This window comes from Clupea harengus, chromosome 21 (genome assembly GCF_900700415.2).
Source record: "Clupea harengus chromosome 21, Ch_v2.0.2, whole genome shotgun sequence".
In the NCBI taxonomy this organism is placed as follows: Eukaryota; Metazoa; Chordata; class Actinopteri; order Clupeiformes; family Clupeidae; genus Clupea; species Clupea harengus.
In genome coordinates this window covers 18,410,000-18,437,499 of record NC_045172.1, presented here as the reverse complement: position 1 = coordinate 18,437,499, position 27,500 = coordinate 18,410,000, and the positions used below count along the sequence as shown (strand labels likewise).

Genomic DNA, 27,500 nt, shown 5'->3' with positions numbered 1-27,500 from the left:
CCAGAGACACCCGCCATTGACAGACTGACTGATGAGGCCGCTGACAGGGGTGCTGCCGCAGTAGTAACTGCCTGCCGCTCCCGGGAGGCAGGAATAGCCCCCCCACCCCCCCCCACCCCACCCCCGGAAGAGCCAGGGTCCGGATGGGAGAGCCTCACATCAGCCAATCACAGGAGTCTACTCACCAGGGAGCACTAGAGCTGTCTAGACTCTGTGGGTCTTCATTAGTGCTCTATAGAGAGCCAGATTGGCCAAGAAAGTCAGAAGGCTCATATTTCTTTAAGAATTGCCCCTGTTAGGGATAGTTTGGTTTTTTGGGAGTCTCACGGTTTTGACCTTAGAGCTTGGAGCTTCTTGAGCCTCCAAGTCCATTTCAGCTCTCCATCATGAAGGGCGATGGGCTGGTTAGGATACTGCCTGAGATCGTGGGGAAGGCCTCAGGGTTTGCACAAAGTGTGAATTGAATTGAAAGTCAGTCTCTCATTGGTCTCTCACCTGTCAGTCACGGCTGAGGGTGGGGCTCTCTGCTTGTTGACTTTGGCGTAGAGGCCCTCCCGTGGGTCCTCAGCGGACGGCTCCCTGCTGTGGGAAGGGACGGGGGCGGGGGCAGGGGTAGGGGAAGGGGCAGCAGCGGTGGGAGGCTGGCGGAAGTTGTTGATGCGGGCGTAGTTGGGGTCCTGATCGTCGTCCTCCACGTCCGGCAGTAGCACCCTGTCCGGAGTGGGGCTGTCCACCTCACTTCTGTCCAAAACAAAATAAATAAATACACCCGCCACAAAACGGATGGAGCCCTTTCATCAGTTTTCTACTCATTTTGACATAACTGTTACAGTAATAAGGCGAAGAAACAAGAACACCTAGATGTCTAAATCTGTAGCAGTCCAATTAAAAACCGCATTAGAAAAATGTGCTTTTATTAATGTCACCCCAGGGGAATCGCCATTGAGTGCTATGCTAATCAAAGCACTCTGCATCTGACAAACCTAATGAGTCCTGTGCAAGGGAATGAGAAGCACATCATGTGAACAGTGTGGTGAGAATTGCCGTGATTTATGCCAAACCCATCTGAGTGCTCACTGGAGGCCCGGTGTGACACTGTAATAATTAAAAGTAACAATGTTTCCACTGCTTTTCGCACGATTACCTCTAACCAACTGAAACACGACACATAATTTATTTCTGTTTACACACACACACACACACACACACACACACACACACACACACACACACACACACACACACACACACACACACACACACCTAACTGTGGGAATATCCAGCAGGCTCTCAGGATACATCACTTCACTTCATCTGCATTTATTTCATGTGTGAGAGTTTAGGTTTGGCACTAGTATCAACAGACAATATCAGTGCACTAAGCATGATTGGTGCCAGTGTGTTTGTGTGTGTGTGTGTGTGTGTATGTGTTTGTGTGTGTATTCATTGTGACAGCAGTGCCTTGAGAAAACACATAGAGGGAGAAACCACTGAGGACTGAGGGATGTATGGCTGCACAAGCTCTGGTGTCAGGGAGGAATGAAAGAGACAGAGACAGAGAGACAGAGACAGAGAAAGAGAGACAGAGAGAACGAGACACAGAGACAGAGAGAGAGAGATGTAGAGACAGAGAGAGGAAGGAGTTATTCTGCTTATTTTCTCTCACACAATGTCCCGCCTCAGAGTGAGACCCATATGGAAAAAAGAGCCAAACGCTAAAGCTGGGAATAAAACACAGAGAGAGGGAGAGAGAGAGAGAGAGAGAGAGAGAGATATACATTGAGACAGAGAGAGAGAGACAGTGTGAGAGAGAGAGAGAGAGAGAGAGAGAGGGAGGGAGGGAGAGAGAGACAGGGGGAGAGAGAGAGAGAGAGAGAGAGAGAGAGAGAGAGAGAGAGGGAGGGAGGGAGGGAGAGAGAGACAGGGGGAGAGAGAGAGAGAGAGAGAGAGAGAGAGAGAGAGAGAGAGAGAGAGAGAGAGAGAGAGAGAGAGAAAAAGACACAAAGAGAACAAGAGCAGCCCAGTAGTGTCTCCTCTCAGGGCTGGAAACCCCCACACTGAGCACTGACACACACACACACACACACACACAACACACACACAACACAGGGCAGCAGGGGAGAGATGGGCTCAGAATTGGTTAACTAGGAGGGCTGTACAAGCGGGAAGCATACTGTCTGATAGGTGTGTGTGTGTGTGTGTGTGTGTGTCTTGGAGTTTGAGTGCATCTAATGTAAGTGTAAGTCTACGAGCATGTCTCTTTTTGAGAATTGGTATTGAGTATGTGTGTGTGTGTGTGTGTATTAGGGGGTGAGACAGGCCTAACCTTCTGTGGGGCTTTAAAGGAGGTGTGTGTGTGTGTGTGTGTGTGTGTGTGTGTGTGTGTGTGTGTGTGTGTGAGGTGGAGGGGTGAGAGGACACATCTAGACAGCTTAGCAGAGGGATTTAATTGGATCCAGATGGAATTTCCCAACACAATTACAGCACTGATAAGGCTCCTTATTAGGAGGGGGGCATGAAGAGGGAGTGGGGAGGGGGATGTGCTCTGTGTGTGTGTGTGTTTTTCTGTCCCGAGACCATGTCCAACAGTGTCCAACACACACACACACACACACACACACACACACACACACACACACACACACACACACACACAGGTCTCCTCACCTGGTCCCCTCAATCTTGCGGTCCAGTTCCTCTTCACTCAGAGCGTCAAGCTTGCCTTTAGCTTTGGCCTCCTTGTTTTTCTTCCCAAACCTGGAACAAAGAGAGAGAAAAAGAGGGAGAGAGAAAAGAGCATTAACATCTCACCAAAGTGCCATCCTTCAAAGCCACCCTCCAGCATCCCTAGCAGGCAGCCAAGCAAAACCCACCAAAACAACCAGCACAAACAGCCCCCCCAAAAATCAGTCCAGCTTCACCACTGAAATTATGTCCCCATCTCTTTCACTCTCTCCCTCCTCTCTCTCTCACACACACACACACACACACACACACACCCCCACACACACACACACACACACACACACACACACACACACACACACACACACACACACACGCCTTTTAACAGCTTGCAGTGATTGGAGTCAGCCGACAGTCAGGCGTGCTCTGGGCAATGCCTTTCCAACTTACACAGCCTCTTGTTCAGAAGCCTGACGCACACTGCTCCTCACGTGGGACAGAGAGACAGACACACAAGGGAGAGAGAGATGGAACGAAAGACAGAATGAGAGATACATAGACAGAGAGAGAAAAGAAACACACATACATATCAAGACAGTACACAAATGAGATGGAGGATGGGGTGGTGGTGGTGGGAGAGAAAGAAAGAGACAAAAGAACAGACAGAGGAAGATACGGGCATCTGGGGAGCGTGGGGAGAGAGAGATAGCAGAACTGAATAAAAGAGGGAGACTTTCTGGTTCAGTGCTGGGGTAATGCATGTGAAGAACTCCAACTGACTTCATTAACCCAGCGTGAAGTACATATGTGTCTGTGTCTGTGTTTCTCTGTGTGTGTGTGTGTGTGTGTGTGTGTGTGTGTGTGTGTGTGTGTGTGTAACTGTGTGCGTGCGTACATGAGTGTGTGTGTGTGTCTGCGTGTGTGCACGTGTGTCTGCTTTATGTACATGCAAACTGCTGTTTTTGCAAATCTTTTTGTATGCACAATGAATCTACTGATAAATGAAAGCAGGTTTCCTCCAGAGTGGTACCCGTTCCATTATTGATTTCCTGTAAACTTCAAATTAGCTCTGCACCATTTATAACTCCACACATATTAGCCTACAGATTCCCATGACGGAACACGAAGTGTGTTACATGCAGCACAGTTCTTGTATAGAGAAAAGTTTCTATATCCGTTTCATTTTGAGAGAAATCCCTGGCTGAGAACTGCATCATCCACTGTGGTCAACACACACACACACACACCACACACACACACACACACACACACACACGTCTGTCAAGTCTCCTGGTGAGAAGACGAGAAGAAGAGGTAGTGTGTGTGAGCTGCTATCATTAAAAAAGATGACCAGTGTGTGAAGACTGCTACAGAGAATCCAAGCAGTAGGACACAGGCTAAGGCTCTGTGTGTGTGTGTGTGTGTGTGTGTGTGTGTGTGTGCGTCTGTGTGTGTGTGTGTCTGTGTCTGTGTGTTTGTGTGTGTGTGTGTGTGTGTGTGTGTGTGTGTGTGTGTGTGTGTGTGTGTGTGTGTGTGTGTGTGTGGTGGAGGTGTATCATAGCCAATATAGGCTGTCAGAGAGCCAGAGAAGCGAAATTAACTCAATAAAAACAGTAACATCAGATACATAATGAAATGTACATATGGTATCAGAATAGAAGGAACGCGGACAGCAGAAAAACAAGTATGTTCCATCCCCACTGCCTGGTGTACCACGCTCCACGCTACAGGTCATTATGTACCGGTAATGTCCACTTGCAGACATCATGCATTAAATCAAAACGTATATTAAAGCAAGATATGCTATTTTAGCCCATATCACCTAGTAGCATCCTTATTTATTCTATATCATAAACTCTTTATTAGACCGTGCTCTGGTCTCGCTACAAGAGTAAATTCACCTCATTAGATATAATCACCAGCCATTCACTCCCTGTGGAGCAGATGCATCTAGAGCCTCGGTTTCCAAACTGGGGTACGCGTACCCCCAGGGGTACACGAAGTGGTTCAGGGGGTACGCGGGGAGAAAATGTCCACGATAACGGAAAACAGACGGAATTCGCGGAATGTACCCTTTGAAACAGAATTGCAACTTTCAGACTGAAACATCATTTTGTGCATCAAAATCGCCCAAATTTCTTTCTAATAAACACAATAACGATCGCAGCGATGGACAAGCATTAATTAAAAAACAAAACCACTGAGAAAATGTCATGTCTGTGCTGAACTCCGCTCTGGCCACGCCTGCAAATAATGTTTGGCAAACAAGAACCTTAGAAGGTTTGGGTCACTTGTGGCACATATTATTCACTAATTTTAAGCCATCAATGTACCTCATGGTGAACAAAATGAGCCAAAACGAAAAACGAAAAAAATAACGGAATAAAAGGTGAAAAGGAAAACTTTTTTTTTTCCAACGGGGGGGACGGGGGGGACGGGGACGTAGCTGGATATTGAATGTCTGAAGGGGTACGGGACTGTAAAAGGTTTGGGAACCACTGATCTAGAGGATGGAGGCCATCCCAGTCTGTAAGACGATACTACTTCTACACATGCAGATTTCTACCCAAGAATAACCAAGTTATATTTGCTCTTCCATTGATTAGTATGTCTACTTGTATGACACTCCTAGCTTCTCCTTTTGAATGCAGAACTGTATTGTGAGAGTGTGCCGTTTTGATGTATTTGTTCCAAGCAGTTCTTACTCCATGCTTTGAACCTCCTTCTATAGAGAGAGAGAGAGAGAGAGAGAGAGAGAGAGAGAGAGCAGCACCTGTTCTTTCTTTTCAAACATTCATGGTTTAAATAGAAGCTACACAAGTGGTTCTCTGAACCAGTCTAAAGAGGCTCGTGTTTCTAAAAGATCTATGTTTAAGAGTGATGTGTCACTGTTCCAGAACCCTTAACATGTAATGAGCATCAAACATTAGCATGGCCGCTTTCAGACTAATACCCAAAGCTACAGGTAAAGCTAGTCAAAAGCTCACTACTTGAGGGATTTACCCCTGATCTGGGGACAGCTTGAAGTGATTCACACACAGTCACCCTTTGGCCATATGCGTGCATGCATACAGTGCCCTCCAGAATTATTGGCACCAGTGAACAAGGCTGATGAAAATCCCCCTTGCTGTTTAACACATGAAAAATATCAATTCCATATGAGCCCATTAGCACAAGAAAAAAAAGTCACGGTGATCATTTTATTCCAAAAAACATGCGTGTCAAAATTGTTGCCCCCCCCCCCCCCCCATTTAGTATTTTGTTAAACCCCTTTTGACAGCAGAACAGCACTGAGTCTGCTTTTGTAATGTCTTAGAAGACTTATACGACAACACAGAAGAAGGGATTTTCGACCATTCTATTCCAATGTCAATAATTCTGGAGGGCACTGTATGTGTACACATGTAAGCATGTGTGCATATCTGTCTGTGTGTGTGTGTGTGTGTGTGTGTGTGTGTGTGTGTGTGAAAGAGAAAGAGAATGCGCTGGAGAGCACAACATATCACCCGAATACCCACTGCCACCCCCCACCCCCCGGTGCTCTTAATGACTGTATTTATCTTATTAGGCTGGAGCTATCTAATACCAGCGTCTGCATGCGGGCGTGCCTGCCAGCGCTCCACTCTCTCATTACAGCCCACAGGCCGTGGTCTGCATGGCAATGAACCGCTAGCACATCTCGCTAGCTTCTCGCTCGCGCACCTCGCTCGCCCACGCAGACACACACTGACATATGCATGCATTCTCACACATTTGACTGTGAACACATATATGCCCTTTCTCTCACACACACACAAATATACACATTTTTGTTGTCATACACACGTGACTATAAAACAGATGCGTGCTCTATAACTTAGTCTCTCTCCCAACACAGAGTCATATATGTGTACTCTGAAACCACTTATACTCAAACACGCGCCCCACATGCACACATGAACTATGACAGACATATGCAGACATACATACGTGTACATATAAGTACTCCACCACAACCTAAAAGCTCTCTCACACACTTGTGCACACAAACGAATGCACACATATGAACTGAACAGAGCCAGAGGTGACTGAATGGAAGATGATGGTGGAGAAACACAGAAGGATGGACTGAGAGAGACAGAGGTGAACACATGAAAGAGGATAGTGGAGAAACACAGAAGGATGGACTGAGAGAGACAGAGGTGAACACATGAAAGAGGATAGTGGAGAAACACAGAAGGATGGACTGAGAGAGACAGAGGTGAACACATGAAAGATGATGGTGGAGAAACACAGAAGGATGGACTGAGAGAGACAGAGGTGAACACATGAAAGAGGATGGTGGAGAAACACAGAAGGATGGACTGAGAGAGACAGAGGTGAACACATGGAAGAGGATAGTGGAGAAACACAGAGGGATGGACTGAGAGAGACAGCCTGACAGAATCAATAGCCAGTTGACCGATACGGTCGGACATGTAATGTATGACGGGGAGAGCGATCAATGCACTCAAAGACACAGAGGACAACGATGTCTATGAGCAGCACGGGCTTCTAAATAAATAAATGACTGTAAGTAATTAAGCCATTAGTTCAGCTCCACTACTCAGGCTATTCACCATCTCCCGTCTCCTCTTCTCTCCTCTCCTCTCCGGTGGGTGACACGGAACCGTACTCATCACACACACACACAGACACACACACAGATACAGACAGACACAGACACACACACAGACACAGACACACACACACAGACACAGGGCAGCTCTGACACGTCTACAAACCCCGTGGCAGAGACACTGACATCAGTACAGGAAAGCAGAGAGTGTGAACATTAAATGTCCTCACAGAGAGACACACACGCATCTACCCCTCTGGCACTCAGCACACCCACAATCACACCACACTGTTCCTTTGGGTCAACTGTTAGAGCAAGGTGTCAACACCACCGCCATCATCATAGCATGGATATATATATATATATATATATATATATATATTATATATACAGTATATATACAGTATATATAAATATATAACATCATAGCATGGATATATATATATATATACTGATAAAATATATAAAATATATATATATAAAATATATATATCTCCATGCTATATATATATCTCCATGCTATGATGGTGTATATATATAAAAAATTTGGTATACTTACACTTGAACTGTACTTACACTCTAGATACTATAAAGACTTGTATTGTCAGTCGCTCTGGATGAATGAAGGTAAATGTAAATGAACTAATGAAAAAGAGATGGCTTTCAAATCTTTCTCAACTCACACACCCACACACACACACCTTTCGCCAACCCCATCCACCTAACCCCCCCATCCCCGCCACACCCTGCGGACAGCAAAGGGAGACAGGAAATGAAATATTTATGCAGCCAAGGTAAGTGGCCGGCCGGCGCAGCTCCCAGGGAAGGCAGGTTAGCACGCGCTAATGATTTAGGTCTGTGCCCAAGCTGCCCTGGGAAGCCGATTAGCATCTCCAGCGTGACGGAGGTAGGGGGTGCGGAAGGGGAGAAGGTGGAGGGGAGAGACTTGAGGGCCCTGTGTGGACTCAAGCCACGGGTGGCTAGGTTAGCCTTAGCGAGGCCGCAGATCCAGGAGAGGTTAGCGTTCCCTGAGGCGCTGTAGCGTGGGCTGCTAGCTTGGTTTGGATTTTAAAAAAGAAAAGGGAAAAAAAAAAGAAGAAAACACAGCATGTTTACTCTGTCAACAGCTCAAGGCTGACTCAAAGCAGGAGATTTGGTAACATGTAACTCTGGAGAGATGTGGTCTCAGGGTTTGATGCCTCACATAAAACCCCCCAAAAAGCAATAATACGTTTGATTACAGAGAACAAAAAGCCCTGTTCACACTTAAAGCCTATTCCCGCCGGTCAGCTACGAAGGGTTTTGGTTATAAATGAGCCAAAAGAGGAATCTCATGGTTTTTAAAGAGACCCCCAACCCCCTCTCGCCGAAACAGCCTTTCCAAACGGGTGGTCTGGCCGCCTGAGCTGATCATTATGTGTGCATACATTAAAGGGGCCTGTCAGCATCGGGTGGTTTATCCTACTGTTCCTTTAATTAGGATTATCTGTCAAAGTATGAAGAGGAACACCCCCTCCGTTCGACCGCTCTTCCCTCTCTCTCCTTTACTTTTTTTTGCCATTGTATTCCTTCTTTCGTTTTTACTTTCCTGGCATCTATTTCTTCCCCCCCCACATTCATATCTCTGTGCTGTGGGTATTCCCCGATCATGGATGGACACCAAGACAGGACCGCTCCATTCCTCTCAATATTGATAAACACCATCCACAGCCTATTAGCGTTTTCCTCTGCTCCATCTCTTTCTTTCATCTCTCAAGCTCTCAGCTCTCCCCTGTTCTCACTCTCTCTCTCTCACACACACACACGCACACGCACACACACTCTCTCACTCTCTCTCACTCTCTCTCACACTCTCTCTCTTACACACATACCCATTTTCCTGTGGTTGGAAACCCCCACAAAACCAGAGCCGAGCTGAAATCAAATCCCTCGCGGCGGACACCTAAGGAGCCTAGCGATCCCGGCGGCACACAATGGGCACCATTATGAACCGTTGCCGCGCACAATGGGGGGAAAATCCCACTCCCCCCCCATACACTCCACAGCACACACACTGTACGCAAGGCTCAAGTATACTTCTTCTCCCAGACGGCATTCCGAGTTGCTACTGGACGAGTGGGTGCTAATAACGGGCTTCGCCCGGGGGAGCGGTTTCCTGTGCTAATCTGCGGGATGTGTGAACCTGGCAAGCACTGGGAGACACAGCAAGGAGATGAGCCACAGAGGAGGAAGGCTGTAACCAATACATCGCTCAGCTCCTGACACGCTTCCAGTACTAAATCCCCTCTTTATATGGGCACATCTGTTTAGCGGCGGCACATAGCATGTTCTGTATAGATCTGGAGGGAGGCAGCCTAACCTAGGTAGCCATGATGTTGGTTTAATGAACTAGATCAATCGATCAATCAATAGTCTTTCAATAAGTTACATATTCCCTCAAGAGTTTGCCCTGGGTGAATTCAATGGCAGCGGTGCTTTCTGTTGCTGTTGGTCTGATACTAGCAGGTGGAGGGATGCAGCTATGGTGGGGTGGGGTGGGGCTGCCCACATTTCCCAACAGTCTCATTGCATTCATTATCCCCTCGACCTGTGGCCACTTCAAAGGGAAAAACGAGCGCAAAGAATGGGGGAGAACGGGGGGGAGAAGAGAGATGAGAAGAGAGAGAGAGAGGGGGAGAGAGAGAGAGAGGGAGGGAGGGAAGGATCTTCGAAGAGAGAGAGAGAGAGAGAGGGAGAGAGGGAGCATTGGGCAGCTTTCCCCACTGCCTCCTGAAGCATATCAGGGCTCTCTAATGAGGTCCCACCGCCCTGTTGGATCAGAGACAGTCGAGGTGGTGTCAGTCCTCTGACCTTTCCCCAAAGATGACAATGACAATGACAACGGTCCTGGATGTCTGGGAGGAAAAGCAGGAAGCTTGGCTGCCTGTTGCTATGGCTACATCATGGACATTGGTCACCGGTACTTGAATTAGCCAATCAATTAGGCTAAGTGATTTTTTTTTTCCTTCAAATGGGCTTTCATTATGGGCCGCATTGAGTCCTTCCATGTACACTGTGTATACATCATTTATATGGATCTAATAATGGTACAGTATTCACTTTCAGCATAAGTGAATGGCTAGAGTGGGTGTGTCAGATTTGCTGAAAAGCTTCAATTACAAAATAATTGTAACTATCGGTAGAACTATGACACATCATAGAAAGTTAAAGTAAAAGTCTAGTATTTTCACAGTCTTTTTTCTAACTTGCAGGGCTGGACTTTTCTCTTTGAAAATGTAAGCAACATATACACTTCAATAGGTCATTAGAGTCCTTTGCTGACAGTGATTTTAGCTTTTGCATGACTAGCCACTGTGCTAACCTTCCGAGACCTACATTAGCCTTTGCCGCACTCGATGAAACGACTCAGACGCAGACATTAGCCTGGTCTTAGCGCCTCTGCTCCCGACGCTAACCTCTCCCGACTCCCATTACCCTTGCCACTGTCTGAGACACTGCAGACACAGCAATGCGATTTAGCATCGTACCCACTCGGCGCTAACCTTTCCCGGCTTCCCATTAGTGTGTCTCTCTCTGTGCTCAACGCTAGACCGTTAACAGCTAAAATTAGCCTTCCGGAGCGCGCCCGTCTCGCTCGTCTCACTGCGTCTCGGCCTCCCTTGAGTACCCTGTGTTTACTCTCTCTGGCTCTGCCAGCGCAGAGGGTTCACCCGGGTGGCATCCGAGCAAATAAAACTGCTGCTTTTGTTTGGCAGTGGCTAGAAACAGGAAAGATGAAAAACGGGCGGGAGGGATGTAGCGGCGGGACAGTCATTACGGAATCCCCTGAGGAACAGATGAAGGGTGCGTGTGTATGTGTTTGTTTGGGGGAAAAGGGGTGGTGTAGGCTGTTGGCAGCGCTGCTGTGTGTGTGTGTGTGTGTGTGTGTGTGTGTGTGTGTGTGTGTGTGTGGGTCTGGTGGCCATGAGGTGACTACAGACGGGTGCATTTGCTCTTGCCTCTTGGGACCCTGTGGAACCGTTATCAGTGGGAGATGAGTGTCTCCTGGACAGGTGTGTCTGGTGGCGGTAACGATGGTCTTCAAACACACACACGCGCACGTGTAAACGCACGCACATTCACTCCTATCTAGTTGTTGGCGTCAACATCCAAACGTATAAACTTAATTCCTACTGCAGATGTACACACACAGACATAAGCACACAATCACACCAGCACACACATAGACACACACATAAACACACAGACATGCACACACAAAATACAAAACACACAGACACTCACACACAGGAGAGAAAGACAGACTCTATCTCCCATGTACACACACACGCTACGATTTCTGAGAGTCTGAGGGATAGAGAGGATAAAGCTGGGAGAGGGTTTATTTTCACTGCTTTGTTATAATACCAGATAAATAACCATTCAACTAAAAAAAGACTCCTAAAAGTAGCTAGGGAGAGGGAGTGGGATAGGGGAGATAGATAGAGTGAGTGAGTGTGAAAGAGAGAGAGAGAGAGAGAGAGAGAGAGGGAGGGAGGGAGAGAGAGTGCAACTCCCAAGGCGTGTATGGGAGAATAAGTAGCTTAGGAAAATATAAGCAATGCAGCGGTTTGCAGAGGCAGCGAGCTCACTTAATCTAGCCGCAGAAATACTATCAACATTATTAGATTGCTCTGGATTTACAGCTTGGTGATCTCAATGGAAAAGAGTTGGGAACGCAAGTGGTGATAACTTCTGAGAGAATGATCGAGAGAGGAGGAGAGAAAGAGAGAGTGAGAGAGAGAGAGAGAGAGAGAGAAGGTTTAAATAAAGGAGTAATTAGCCGGTAGATCTGAGAAACAGAAAGAAAAGGATTAGCTCTCTAAATCCGACCCTTGGCGGCAGGTGAAGACTCTTGATTGAATTTTATAAAAAGACTGGAGTGGGGAGGCTCGGCGAAATGAAAAGACAAAAGAGAAGAGGTAGTTTAATATGGAAAAAAATCACATTGGAGGTTCCTCTAAATAGTTCTTCAAACAGACAAAGGCAACAGACACCACACACACACACACACACACACACACACACACACACACACACACACACAGCATAAATGACACACACACACACACACACACACACACACACACACACAGAATTAATGACACACACACACACAGCATTAAGTGTTTACCTGAATTGATGTATCACTACTTTAAGACGCTCATCAATCCAGTCCACATTTGCACGTGCACGCACGCGCACACACGCGCACACACACACACACACACACACACACACACACACACACACTTCATGAATAGCTAGTTTGACTAATATTTGACAGCTCTGACTCAATGATCGGACCAATCGTAGCCCTTCACAATAGGAAGGCCCTGGCCCTAGACTGGTCTGTCTATAATTAAACAGTAATGAATCTCCCCTTCCTTCTGGGACTAATTAAATCTTTCTTTTCTATTCCCTCATATACATTCTGCTACGGCAGCATTTTATTTCCTAATCAGTGCACATAAGTGTCCCACAATCACCGGCAGATGAGATAATTAAGAGCCAGGCAAACGCCCTCACTATCAATTTAGGCCACTTTGAATCTCCAAAGCTGACTAGGATAATTTCCTTTTGTACATATTTAATACATCTATTCACCTTGCTTTCTTTTCATAAATAATTAGGGGCGAAATAGGCAGAGTTTTTTCTTTTGTTCTGTGGAGTTGCTCTCATGGTTATTCAAACCTGATTGTGGCACTACGCTGTGGGGCATTTTTCTGCAGGTTGAAATACATTCAAACTTCAAAAGTTTCAGAAGTAAGCTGCCTTGTGAAAGTGTGAGTGTGGCCCAGTGTAAGTAAAACTGGACCCAATCAATGAGCACTTATGTGACTTATGTGTCGCTCCTTTGTTGTGGCAGACCAACCAGTCTTGCCTGCCATTCAGTGAACCGGCGGGAAAAAACAGTCTATATGGCCGAGAGAGAAAGAAAGAGAGAGAGAGAGAGAAAGAGAGAGAAAGAGAGAGAGAGAGAGCGGGCAAGAGGAATGGTGCAACTCCCAGGGGGCATTTGGTAGAAAAGTAGTCTCATAAAATAACCACCACTGTCTTGCTGACAAAAAGAGAGGAACCCAGAAAACAGAAGAGAGCACCAAAAAAAAAATGAGTATCTGGTTAAACTGCGGCCTTCGCCAGTGCCGATCGGTAGATATGGATTAGGCTATGCTGAGAAGGAAAGGTTAATGCGTCGCCGGTGCTTCCTCTCGCCGGTTCCCCGTGGGGCGTAAGAGCCACTTAACCTTTCGGGGGAGAAAGGGGCTCGGGCACAGGGGCGCCGTGGGATGGAGGTCATCAATCAGCATCGCGACGCGTCCGCATTGGGCCGAGCGCACAGCGGGAACGCTATCCTGACTGGGCGGGACCAATACGAGGTGGCCTTTCACACCACGTCACTCAGTCATTCCACAAGTGGACATTTAGGAACACACACACACACACACACACACACACACACACACACACACACACAGACACAGACACACACCACAGACACAGAAATGCAAACACCCTTACACAGAAAAACACACACACACTTGTCGCTATACACAGCAAATGCAATCTGCAAGGACTTTCAAGCCTTGACAATGCATTAGCATGACAAACTCCATCTTCTCTAGACCACGGTTTTATTAAATAACACCAGAATTATCCATAAGAAAGCTGCCAGACAGATGAATAATCTTCAGATAACCGTCTCTAAACCCAATGAGGGCATCACACAGCGCAGTTACTGGCACCCATCTTGTACCCTCTCAGGAACTATTACAATGTCATCCCAACCTAGGCGTCTGAAACTGAAGGACTGAAGTTTGCGCCTTACTACTGGCTCTACAGCTCATCTTGAGTCTACGAACTGGAAGCATACTTCCATCACCCTCGACACAAAAGCCTTAGCAAAGCCAAGCTCTCTCTCTCGAGCAAAGGCGCACTAGCTCTGAAATCCCCCGGTGAAGCCGGCCCGCTGTCAATCACACAGAGGACACAGAGCAGCCGTGATTATGCCGATTAATATTCATGAGGGATTTTTTTTTTCTTTTTTTTGAATCTGCTGTCGCTTTTTTTTTTCATGTTACACTTGATTGACAAAACACATCAGCACAAACAAATTAGGACCTCGTTGCAGAAATGAGGTCTAATTTAAGTTATATAAATAAATAACAGGCTTCTCGGGGAGGCTGTGCATGGTGATAGCAGAAACAGCTTTATCCTCTCCACACAAATGTTATGGAAGGGGGGGGGGGGAAACTACAATAACAAGATATGCACAGCTTAAATGTCATGCTCAAAATAATGGCTTAAAATTTTAATGGCTTAAAAATTTGGTTTTATATGGAATGCATGCTGAATATTGGGATTGTGCAGAGGTGTGTGTTTGTGTGTTTGTGTGTTTGTGTGTGTGTGTATATAAGCCCTCATTAACTTTGCCGTGCTAGCTTACTAATGATACACATATCACCTGTATTTATGCATGGTACCCCTCTATTTACATGTCTCATATAGACATATAATAGCTAGCCTCAACACAATGATTCTAACTACAATCCCACATTACTACTGACATCCTAAGACTAGCTGTGGAAGCCACACATCAGCCTTTGCACTAAATAACAGAGCTAATCGAGCCTGTGAATGTAGGGAGACTAATCCACCCTGTCAGTATTTACATGACTGCCATCTATGACGCGCGTTTCAAAGGCACCCCGATCCGAACTCGACCTCTGTACATGGAAAAAGTCAAGGGCACATATCAACACACGTGTATAAATGTCTGACCTGTACTGGTGTTAGGCCCTTTCTACTTGTGTTCATTAGGTGAACGGCGTCCGGGGAGGTCGTTACGGGCCGTTTTAATGGGCTGTGTAAATCCCCGCTACTCTGATTCCCGCGCCTGTTCATGCCTCTCAGAGGTGCAGTAAAAGACACAGGCACCTGGATAGGTTGTGTGAATTATGAATAAAACAAGGAGTGTAGGGTTTTGAGTTTTTCCCAAGGTCTCGCCCGAAAGGACTTCGCTGCATTCTTAAAGGAATGATTTACATTGGAGGTTCGTGACAAATACTGCAGACCAACTTAGGGAACTTATTTTACTTCATATACCTGTCAGCTAGCAGCTATATGAAATATGGATTCTAACATCAACATCTGAAACCACTATTCCATGGTTGAGCCCGTCAAATAAAAAAAAAGTATTTTTCTTTTCTGCAAGAGTTTACGATACAGTGTTGACTGCAGTGTTGACTCCATGTAAACTTTTCACTGATGGCCCAACAAGCAGCAGAAGTTCAAACTGAGAATTCACTCATGTATACCCACATGAAATGACCAGAAGATGAAATGCATTCTACATAAATGGGGCCATCCCGCACTGTGGACAAAAACTGACAAACCCTATTTACGCTTCAAAAAGTGGCCGGATCATTTCGTTACCCAACAGCTGGTTTTCAAACATCCACAAACCGAGGCTTTGTTGTGTCACCGGATTAATCCCCGGCTCCTAAACAACTCCAGTTGAGTTCGACATGTTTACTCCGTTTCCTCGGTCATTAGCGGTGGCAAAATTAAGCGAATTAAAGAATAATCTCCATTTCAGCCCATCACAGATTACTGTCAAGGCCTGAGCTCTTTCAGAGTAAACAACACAGTGTGACCCTGACTTTTCACTCCGCTTGACTCAAGGAAGGCGAGAGATGCCCGCGTTTTGCCGGACGCATCTGTGATCTGCCAATACCACAGCAAGTCGGACCCAGCAACCGCCACATATTGGGTGTGTGTGTGTGTGTGTGACCGGAACGCAAGGCCGGCTAATGGGCTTGGGTCGCGGGTAATCTTGGGCCCGTTTAGATCCGGGCGTTGGATGGATGGGAAATAGCGAGCGGCAGATTTGTAAACAGAGGATCAGAGAGGGGGCTTTCATGTCCACAAATCCTCTGGCAAGATGGCACTGACTTAAATCGCCAGGGGCCCTGGCTGTCTGCCTGTTTGCCTGCCTTCTCACAGAGCTGGAAGAAACAGGAGAGGAAAAGGAGAAGAAGACAGGAGAGGAGAAAAGTTGACATGGATCACCAAAGGCTGCTAGCAAAGGCTTGGCTAGGGCCAGTGCAGCTCCCCATTGGGCAGATAAATCAAGACTGCTGGATTAGTCTTGACCGAGATCCCAGCATGGCCACCGTAACCACTAAGATCCTAGCATGGCCACCATAACCACTTAGATCCTAGCATGGCCACCATAACCACTTAGATCCTAGCATGGCCACCATAACCACTAAGATCCCAGCATGGCCACCATAACCACTTAGATCCTAGCATGGCCACCATAACCACTAAGATCCCAGCATGGCCACCATAACCACTAAGATCCCAGCATGGCCACCATAACCACTAAGATCCTAGCATGGCCACCATAACCACTAAGATCCTAGCATGGCCACCATAACCATATGGGCGGTAATGACAGTGAGTTGCCTTAATGGCACTGGTGAATCTTATTACTGAGAGGCACACTCCTCCATATCGTGAAACTGATCAGTATATCTATATGTACTGTACATACATTAACTTAATCTAAACTCGATTATTTCAGTGCATCTGAACATACATATACAGACATACCATGTGCAGACTTCTAACAGCATACGGCGGAGAACATAGAGGCTTTCATGTAGCATTATATGGTATAGATCTCAGATAGTTACCAAGTCTCTGCCCTGAGCCAACTGGCTCTAAAGTCCCAGCAGAGGGAATGTTTTTTTAAGAATGGAGGGGGGGGGGGGGGTAAAATGGCCACTGGGGTATTTTTCTCCATTATCGGGGTGTAATGACTGTATCTGTGTCTTCTACCCACTCATTGTGTTATCGTGGAATCTACTGCGGTTCTGGGACGAGTTTGCCTACAGGGACCGGCTGGCTGATCACAACATCAATGGGTTGACTCGGACTCAAAGAGGAGAGAGAGGGAGGAGGAGGAGGAGGAGGAGGAGGGGGAGTGGGAGGTGGTGCGGATGGGAGAGGAGGCTGAGCAGAGACCAAGGCGGCCATTTTCTAACCCAAAAGTGGGCAGTTGCTATGGTGAGCGGAGCAGAAGAGAGATTGAGGAGGGTGGCGTGGGACATGGCTGACTAATGGACGGAGAGAGAGTGCCTAGTTCTGGTTACACTGAAGACAGAACACTGCACTTAAAACAAATGATCTTAAAGCAACAATGGGTAAGGTACAGCCCTGGCTTTCTTTAAGTTATGACATACAGACATATCTGTCAAAAAGAGTTTGGAAAACACAACCCATATGAGTTCGGTGGGCCATTACGAAAATAGCCTAAATGATTCATGAACAGCAAATGTATCCCTTCCCTTCCACAGCAAAGCATAAGGTATGGGAACAGAAAACTGATAGCAAGGAACAAAACAAAAGTGATCAAATGAGTATGGCTGGTAGGAGAGAGAACGACAGAGAGAGAGAGAACAAAAATAAAGAGAGAAAGGCATCATCTTCCAGTCAGCAGTTCTCTATTGTTTTTGTGATGGAAATAGCCTCTAAGTCGTACACAATGGAATCTGCAACAGCTGCCCATTCAAACACTTGGATTGGCCCCGTCCTCGTCCTCCCCGCCTCACTCAGTCACACGACAAACAAAACATCTCCCATCCCCTTAAAAGGGACCAGAGAAATCGCAGTCTGATTCCGATCTCCAATTTGCTCCATGTGATGCAGACTTACACCCATATGCTTCCAATCCCCAATTTCTTTTTTTTCTGTTACAGCAAAAAAAAAACATCCAAGACCTGTAATTAGATTGTGCTAGAGAGCATTATGGCTAATTAGCTCATATATCACATTCAATAACACCGCGCATGTGAGGACGATAAAACAGATTCGCAAAGAGAAAGCTTGGTGTGAAGTCTGGAAGTGTTTACGCGTTTCTTCATCTCAAGCGCAACCTCATCTGACGTGCACTCTGGCTGGCGCGACTGAATGTTTTTTAAGGAACTTAAAGTCATCAGAGTAAATCAGGAGGCCGTGCTTCAATGTGGCATGGAGGTATTTTAACCCTCTATCACAATGGCACGTTTTGTTTCCAACATTTCATGCGTCCCCCCCCGTACCCCCTTCCCCCCTTCCCTTCTCAGCTGGCTACAGTTTGGAACGAGAGGAAAGCGCTCCCTGATCCCGGATCAGATTCTATATGAACAAGATAACAATCAGACCCTTGAGGGGGGGGCTATGAAGGCACTGTGTGAATGCCGGCGCTGAAAATAAACCAGCCCGTTTGGCAAATCAACCCAGTGGGAGTCCTCGCTTCACACATCAGAGATGGTACAGACGTCTCAGTTCCCAGACCGACAGTACTGTCTATCAGTCAGCCAGCCAGTCATCACCACGGAGACACCCAGCTGTCATTCCAGTGGCCATTCCTGACAAATAAGGCATCAGTCAATCTGTCCATCAAACAGGGAGAGACAGAAATCTTAGTGTGGTTGTCCTTTGTTCATTTCGGTGCATGATGTGAGCGTGCACACATACATTAATACTGAAGACCCCTGGGGCAGATATACATCTGTTTAGTGTTATACAGCGAGATAATGTACCGTTCTTTAGTGTGTCCCGATACGCCAAGATAGAATATAGGGAAACGCAGTTTATCATCTCATCTACAGTAGTTCGAGATGTTGAGAGAGCCTTAAGGCAGACACACACAAGAGTGCTGTTCTGACCTGTTTTCATCATACGGTTCGCAGTGCCCAGCTGGAGAAGAGATTCACCGCTCTTGCTCCATCGCAACCCGAATGGACTTGCCAAGGGGTCTTTACAATGTTCAAAGTCCATCATCAGCTTGACTAAACTTTGGGACAGGGTGAGGAGCCATTACCCTATAATCCAGTTGTTTTTTTTACCAGAGATTTTAAGCATTTTCCCCATGTGTTCCTTCCTCGGCATGGCTTAAACCACACTGGCGTGCCAAGGTCATTTCCACAGAAGTGTTCTCACTGATTGGATCTGGGAGGTGCATGTGTGTGTGGTCCACTAGTTTTCAATCAGAAATGTCACACAGAGAAAATGTCCCTAATGCTCTACCCATCTGAGTCTTCACCTAAAACCCCCCGTCTGGACCTGGAGAAACGCCACGGTCTTCCCGTCCAATCAAACTAGGGCCACTTACACTGGAGGAGAGGGCCAAATCTGAACTTGAGATCTGTGGGCAGAAAATCGCTGCATTTCAAGGGTAGAGGCCAAAGTAATGAGAACACCCACTTTAGTAGCACTTTACCTGAACCCTTGGAAGTGATCAGACATGAAGACAGACAATGTTAATAATTTATGAAGGTGAGTGTTCAACTAAAGTGTAACCTCTTTCAGTGAAGAGATTACACGAATAGCAGAATGAAATCATCGTTAAACACAGATTGTGCAGGTACTTTCAGATGAATATTTGTTGTGAACATGTTTCCAGACATGTTTCCTGTTCCGTGTGGGACATCCACAGGCTCTGCTTGAAGCAGTTTTACAAGAAGACGATTCATGTGCTATATGGCAGTGGGGGCATACAGTGCATTAGTGCCTACTGAGCAAGTGGTGTTTGGTAGACAGAGCACTGAAGCTCTCCGATAGGACCCTACCTGAGCAATCCAAACTTCCTCTTGGTCTTCTTTTCGGGGTCGTCAGATTTGCTTTTGCTTTTCTTCTCCTTCTTTTTCTTCTTCTTCTTCTTCTTGCCATCGTCCTCCAGTTCCTGGCGGGAGGAGGTGCTGTTGGGCGTGTCTCTGCCAGAGCTCTCGTCAGAGAAGTCATCTGACAGGAAGCGGAAGTGGGAGACAGGAAGTCAGAAGGATTCAACATCACAACTACTTTCACACTTGTATGGATATTCTCACCAATCTCATACACACACACACACATTTATACATTACAACACAAACTTCAGATGTTTCTGTGAAGGTTAGAGGTGACTATAGACGTCATTATCTGTATCTGTTAAACCAACACAATGATCTATCTCTGTATCTGTATTCGTATTGAGGGCCGGAAGTGTGAGAAGTTTTACACTGGACGTCATAGTGATATGAATCTATTTGAAGAAACATAATGGCTGACACACAGACATGTCAATCATGCAGCTTACTTTTTTCCCCAAATAATAACTTGCAACTTCAGGTAGAAGAAATATCTGTTTCCATCACATTATGTATGCTTTCCCGAATAATGTATTTGGATACACCCCTTATTGGATGGAATCAACCATACCAAGTTGGAGGGGTGTGTCACATATTGTGCATACTGTTTTTTTCATACTGACAACTCTACATGAAAGAAGAGGAATAGGCTATGGCCATGGAGCACACACACACACACACACACACACACACACACACACACACACAAACACACACACACACACTTCTATTAAAATGCAGATGGGTTTGGCCGCCATGTTCAGATGGCCCGGGATTTATTCATTAAGAGTCTGGAGTGAACCTCAAAAGCCCTCATATACCCCCTGCTCCCCAATCCCCCCCCCCCCACATACACATACACACACACACACACACACACACACACACACTCTTCATCTGTCAAACACACACACCACAACTTCACAGACAGCTTTGGTTTCTGAGAGGATTCAGTGTCTGCTGAAGAGAGAGGACAGAAGGGGGGGGGTAAATCCTCTCCCTTTAAGACCGCTGAGTCATTGCAACCCCCCCACCCCTCCCCTTGACTGCCTCAGATGCAAGCGACTCCGCTAATGGCTCACATTTCCAATTTAATTTCACATCCTTCACCTCGGTGTACACTCTGGAACTTCATCTGGAGGGGCCAGGTAATGGGGCCGCCAGGATTAAAAGCCATATCTGCGTGGGACTGCGTGCGAAACTCCACACTTAGTGAAGTACGGACATTCCTATGTGCAGATAGTATTTCATTACTTTTCCTTTTGATGTTAAATGTCATTTTCTTTGCCATGGGATGGGATGCATCTTAAAGCCTAATGGGTTTGTGCAATGGTGGTGCAAGTTAGAGATGTTGTGCCAGTGTTGAGATCGTTAAAAGTGCTTGGCTGGCTCTGAGTTAATGCTGTATTGATGTTGGCATAACGTGGACACAGAGGCCTAATTGGATGGGTAAAACCACTTAAATCAGTCAACAAAGGGTGATTAATGTGATGTATGATGATAATGCTTGGGATGAAAAGTCTTATAATATCCTGCAGGTACTCTGTTAGAACTGCAATGAAAGCTTGCCATCATAAGTGGGTTTGCGGTATTCCTTGAGTCCAGTGCAATGGTTCTACCACAAACGTCCGATACCGTGATTACAAAATAAAAAAATTCCAACATGTCACACACCATCTACCTGCAGTGATGATGTAAATGACACTAAACTATACTCTACCTGCAGTGATGATGTAAATGACACTAAACTCTACCTGCAGTGATGATGTAAATGACACTAAACTATACCTGCAGTGATGATGTAAATGACACTAAACTATACCTGCAGTGATGATGTAAATGACACTAAACTATACCTGCAGTGATGATGTAAATGACACTAAACTATACTCTACCTGCAGTGATGATGTAAATGACACTAAACTATACCTGCAGTGATGATGTAAATGACACTAAACTATACTCTACCTGCAGTGATGATGTAAATGACACTAAACTATACTCTACCTGCAGTGATGATGTAAATGACACTAAACTATACCTGCAGTGATGATGTAAATGACACTAAACTATACTCTACCTGCAGTGATGATGTAAATTACACTAAACTATACTCTACCTGCAGTGATGATGTAAATGACACTAAACTATACTCTACCTGCAGTGATGATGTAAATGACACTAAACTATACTCTCCCTGCAGTGATGATGTAAATGACACTAAACCATACCTGCAGTGATGATGTAAATGACACTAAACAATACTCTACCTGCAGTGATGATGTAAATGACACTAAACTATACTCTACCTGCAGTGATGATGTAAATGACACTAAACAATACTCTACCTGCAGTGATGATGTAAATGACACTAAACTATACCTGGAGTGATGATGTAAATGACACTAAACTATACCTGCAGTGATGATGTAAATGACACTAAACTATACTCTACCTGCAGTGATGATGTAAATGACACTAAACTATACTCTACCTGCAGTGATGATGTAAATGACACTAAACTATACTCTACCTGCAGTGATGATGTAAATGACACTAAACTATACCTGCAGTGATGATGTAAATGACACTAAACTATACTCTACCTGCAGTGATGATGTAAATGACACTAAACTATACTCTACCTGCATGTCCTTTCAGCACTTTACCTCAGCATATACATCACTGACCAAATATGGGTGAAACACTTGCCTACACTGCAAGACACTTATAAGCCCATATATGATTCTAGAACACAGTGAAACATGTTTAACCTAACTACACTACGTGTTTATGAAAGGGGTTATTCTAAGGAGCTATACCGTCTTCGGGTTCCGAGGGGCCGTCGTAGGACTTGTCGATGGCGAAGCGGAAGCTCTGGTTGCAGCCGCGCCCACGCACCATGTGGGTGGCCGGGCGGTGGAAGGGCACCTCCATCTTGCCGGCCTCCGACATGGCCGTCTGCAGGCTCTCCAGGGAGCTGGACTTCTGGAGGCCCAGCCGCGCGCCAAGCTCTTTACTGGCCCCAGCAGCAGCTCCTGGGACAGGGACAGGGCCAGAGAGAGAGGGAGGGAGGGAGAGAGAGAGAGAGAGAGAGAGGGAGGGAGAAGGAAGGTTCAAATACCACATCACCATCATACACAAGTACAAATCAATAATGGAATAGGTCGTTAAAACACAGCGACACACATGCACAGTAACCTGGTTACACATTTTCTGAGAGAGGTTGGTAAGAGTGTGTGTGTGTGTGTGTGTGTGTGTGTGTGTGTGTGTGTGTGTGTGTGTGTGTGTGTGTGTGTTGGGGGGAAGGGAGGAAACTGTGCAGATGGATGGACAGGGATATCTATGGAGGCGAGTGGCTGGAGGAAACAGGACAGAGACCTGTCTGAGACCTGTCTGAGACCTGTCTGAGACCTGCCACACGTCTGTGGGACTGCAAGTCTCCACAGGTGGAGGAGGCCGACAGAAGTCTAGAAGTAGGGTGGAAGGGGAGACATTTTGAAGTGTGAGCGAGTGGCGATCACACTACTGGATATGCTGTGTGCAAAACTAGATACTGAAAATTCATTCACATATCTTCACATAAACAGACAGATCTGGAACACACAGGAGACCAAAATCCCAACGCGGAAACATAAAAAGGAGGGGAAAACCAGAAAAACCAACATAGCTTAGGAAAGGGGGAGACGCATCACAAGAGAAACTCAAAGGAGGACTAAAGTCAGCTTCCCCACCTCTGCAGACACACACACAGAGCATCTTCTGCCAACACACCATGGCATATGAATCACACCCAACTTCACTTCTCATAACCCCCTTAGTAAACTGAACTGCTGCTGCTGCTGCTGTGGCCTCCCAGTTGAAATGGGTCAGATAAGCATTCAAGGCACTTGAGAGGAGCTCAGAGAGCAGTTTCAATGGGGGTGACAGACACATGAAAAACGCACACGTCCAAAAGCTCCCTAAATGCGCCGGCTGCGGAATATTCTAGACTGTGCGAGTGGAAAATTTGGCAAATAGGCATTAGACACAAGCCCAGGGAGGTCCTTAATGGTGTTTGTGAAGCGGAGCGGCGGGAATAGAGGTGGGGTGTGGGTGGGGGATGGGGGATGAAATGCGCAGTTTCAGAGGCAGGATTTGTGTCACAAACCTAATTACTGCTGTCTCGCTGTGGCGTGATGGAATTAAGCAGCCGAGTGAGGGCAAGGCACTGACTGCGGCACGGTGTGAAGGGTGTGTGTGTGTGTGTGTGTGTGTGTGTGAGAGTGAGAGAGAGAGAGGGAAAGAGAGAGAGAGAGAGAGAGAGAGAGAGGGAGAGAGAGAGAGAGAGAGTGAGAGAGTACTCACACAGGTCACCTGTGCAGGAGTGTTTGGTTGTTGGATTAGTTTATGCAAAGTTGCAGAGTTCTGACTTCTGCCATTGTGAGGGTAAAAGGCAAGGAAAGGAGATGGAGGAGGCCAGACAAGTGGGTAACACATGGGAAGGTTTTAAAGATGATCCCATCCCACCCAGGCAGCTTTATTTATATAGCACATTTCATCCACAGAGACCATTCCATGTGCTTTACATGAATAAAAGCAACAGGAACATCCAAATGAAAAATGCTTAAGGATGAAGGATGTCCAAAGGATGAAAATATTTTTAAATATATATCATTAAAAGAAAGTACACAGTACACAAAGTAGTAATTATAAGAACAACGATATGAATAATTAAAAGATAGGAAATATAATTAAATCAAGAGTAAAGTGCCGTGAGAATAGGGTGCAAGTTTTAGAGCTCAATCATAGGCACATCTAAGATCCTCTGGCAGTTTGGTCCAGTTGCATGCAGCATAACAGCTTAACAGCTGCTTCACCATGTTTGGTTTGGACTCTGAGCTCTACTAGTTGACCTGAGTCCATGGATCTGAGCTCTACTAGTTGACCTGAGTCCATGGATCTGAGCTCTTCTAGCTGACCTGAGTCCATGGATCTGAGCTCTACTAGTTGACCTGAGTCCATGGATCTGAGCTCTACTAGCTGACCTGAGTCCATGGATCTGAGCTCTACTAGATGACCGGAGTCTATGGATCTGAGCTCTACTAGCTGACCTGAGTCCATGGATCTGAGCTCTACTAGCTGACCTGAGTCCATGGATCTGAGCTCTACTAGCTGACCTGAGTCCATGGATCTGAGCTCTACTAGCTGACCTGAGTCCATGGATCTGAGAGGCCTACGCAGTTTCTAGTCTTTATACATATCAGAGATGTATTCTGTGCCCAAACTATTCAGTGGTTTATATAACTAATAGCAGCACTTTAAAATCTATTGTGTAACTAACTGAAAGCCAGTGAAAAGATCCTAGAACTCGAGTAATGTGTTCTGTTCTCTTGATCCTGTCTAAAAGTCTAGCAGCCGCCTTTTGAGTTAGCTGCAGCTGTTATATGGTCTTTCTGAGAAGACCAGTTAAGAGACTATTACAGTAGTCCACCCTATTGGAAAAAAGGCACCAATCAGATTCTCTTGGCCTTTTTGGGGACACCAAACCCTTGGTTCTGGCTATATTTTTAAGCTGATAGAAGGCTGTTTGGGTGAATGCTTTGATATGGCTGGTAAAAGTGAGATCTGAGTCTATTAGAACAACAACATTTCGGATTTGTTTTTTTAGTTTTTTTCAGTCAGAGAGTCAAAGTGTCTGTTAATGCTAATTCTCTTCTCTTTGTTGGCAAACACAAATCATCTCAGGTTTGTCCTTATTTAATAGCATTTTGGCACATCCAATTATTAATTTGCTCTAAACATTGACACAGTGAGTCTATTGGGCTGTAGTTACCTGGTGAGAGAGACAGATACATCTGTATGTGTATTATCTGCATAGCCATCAAAGGAAGAGTAGGAGCTTTTGGAGTAATTGGTCAGGTTTCAAATGATTCAGCAGTGTATTTACTCACAGATATGGAAATTACGTGTGGGCACAAAACAGCAAGATTTAAAGGGAGAGAAAGAGAGAAAAGTGAGGGAGAAGAGGATTGAGAAAAAGAGAAAGAGACAGCGATAGAGCAGGGATGAACCTGATGCTTTGACTGTCAGTCACAGCTTGAGGAGTTACCATGGCGACAAACAGTAACACTTTTTTTCTCTACACTAACAGGGGCATGTGATTCAAGAGGTCAGTTGTCAAGACGACACCTCTGCCTCGAGACAGGCTGCTTCCTCGTCAGGGGAGACACACTTTCACTTCCTACGCACGCACGCACACACACACACACACACACACACGCACACACACGCACACACACGCACACACACGCACACACACACGCACACACACACACACACACGCACTCACACACTCACGTACTCACACACAGGGATCACCCCCATATCCACAAACTCTTAATTCAATTCCAGTGGCTGCCTGTAAAGCAGGACCTTATAGCGCTGGCCTCTCCCACATAAACCAGTTAAAGGATTCTTTATCAAGGGTTTTACATGCACATGAAACATCAGATTCACTCAAAGGGAACACATGAATTTCATCCTCTGGCCCTCCTCTGGTCGCGACCACGGTGGTTAAAATGTCACATTTCACATGAAGGAATGATTGAAAAGGGAAAGAATTCTATGCTCATATGTCTGTATTGTATTTGGTATCTCACTAGAACCGACCATCGTTTTGGACGCCTGAAGCCGATTCCCATGACTAGTCTACCGAAAAGACTAATATGTCCAAATATGTTCCAGTCCAACCACAATGATTTAGTCTTAGAACAAGAAACAAACAACTTTAGTCAAAACACAATCCAAATGCGATCTGGTTCAAATCCAGTGGATACACAATCAAATTTATGTAGCCTACACTTCGCTGGAGACAAGGAAAGAGAGAGAGAGAGACAGAGAGAGAGAGAGAGAGAAAAAGAGAGTCAGTTTATGCTTTGGGAGACATATAGTTTGTGCAATGACAGGAGACAGATTTGAAAAAGCCATCTAATAATTACAGTTTGGTTCTATTGGATTAGGAGCTGGGAAGAAAGCATAGTCACCAAGGAGGGCCGCCAAGTCACACAGTAAACCATCAGAGCGAACTTTGTGAGCAAGATGCAATTCTACGGCCAGAAACATGAATGATGAGGACGCGCTTGGAGACACAGACACACACACACACACACACACACACACACACACACACACAAACAGATGGCCGTCTGTGACAGATTGCTAAATCAATCCAAAAGAGCTCAACATGGTTGCTTTCAAACTGAATCAAAAACAAACTAAATAGACGGATGAGGGAAGGGAAGAAAGAAAGGAGGCAGGGAGGGAGGGAGAAGGAAAAACACACAGGAGAGAGAGAAAGCGAAAATGGGAATGACAGGAAGAAGAGAGAGAGAAAGGATGCACTGGACGTTTTCGGTGATCATCGTGGAATACTACAGATGAAAGTGATGAGCCAGCTGGAGTTCTATGAAGACAGAGAGGAAGGATCGGGGAAAGGCAGCAAGGCAGAGAAATACAGGTAGATA

The 27,500-nt window shown here is 45.9% G+C and overlaps 1 protein-coding gene across 2 annotated transcripts in view; it reads right to left on the bottom strand.

The window, feature by feature from the left end:
- Positions 1–27,500, bottom strand: part of pard3ba (par-3 family cell polarity regulator beta a) — a 152,348-nt gene that overhangs the window by 27,863 nt on the left and 96,985 nt on the right. Inside the window, exons 17-20 of one of the 2 annotated variants that reach the window (XM_031558420.1) lie at positions 22,818–23,033; positions 19,942–20,113; positions 2,668–2,757; positions 496–741 (exon numbers count right to left, since the gene is read on the bottom strand). In XM_031558420.1, coding sequence (XP_031414280.1) covers positions 496–741; positions 2,668–2,757; positions 19,942–20,113; positions 22,818–23,033 — 724 coding nt within the window. The remainder of the gene's footprint in view (positions 1–495; positions 742–2,667; positions 2,758–19,941; positions 20,114–22,817; positions 23,034–27,500) is intronic. The other variant, XM_031558421.1, reaches the window with a different exon arrangement.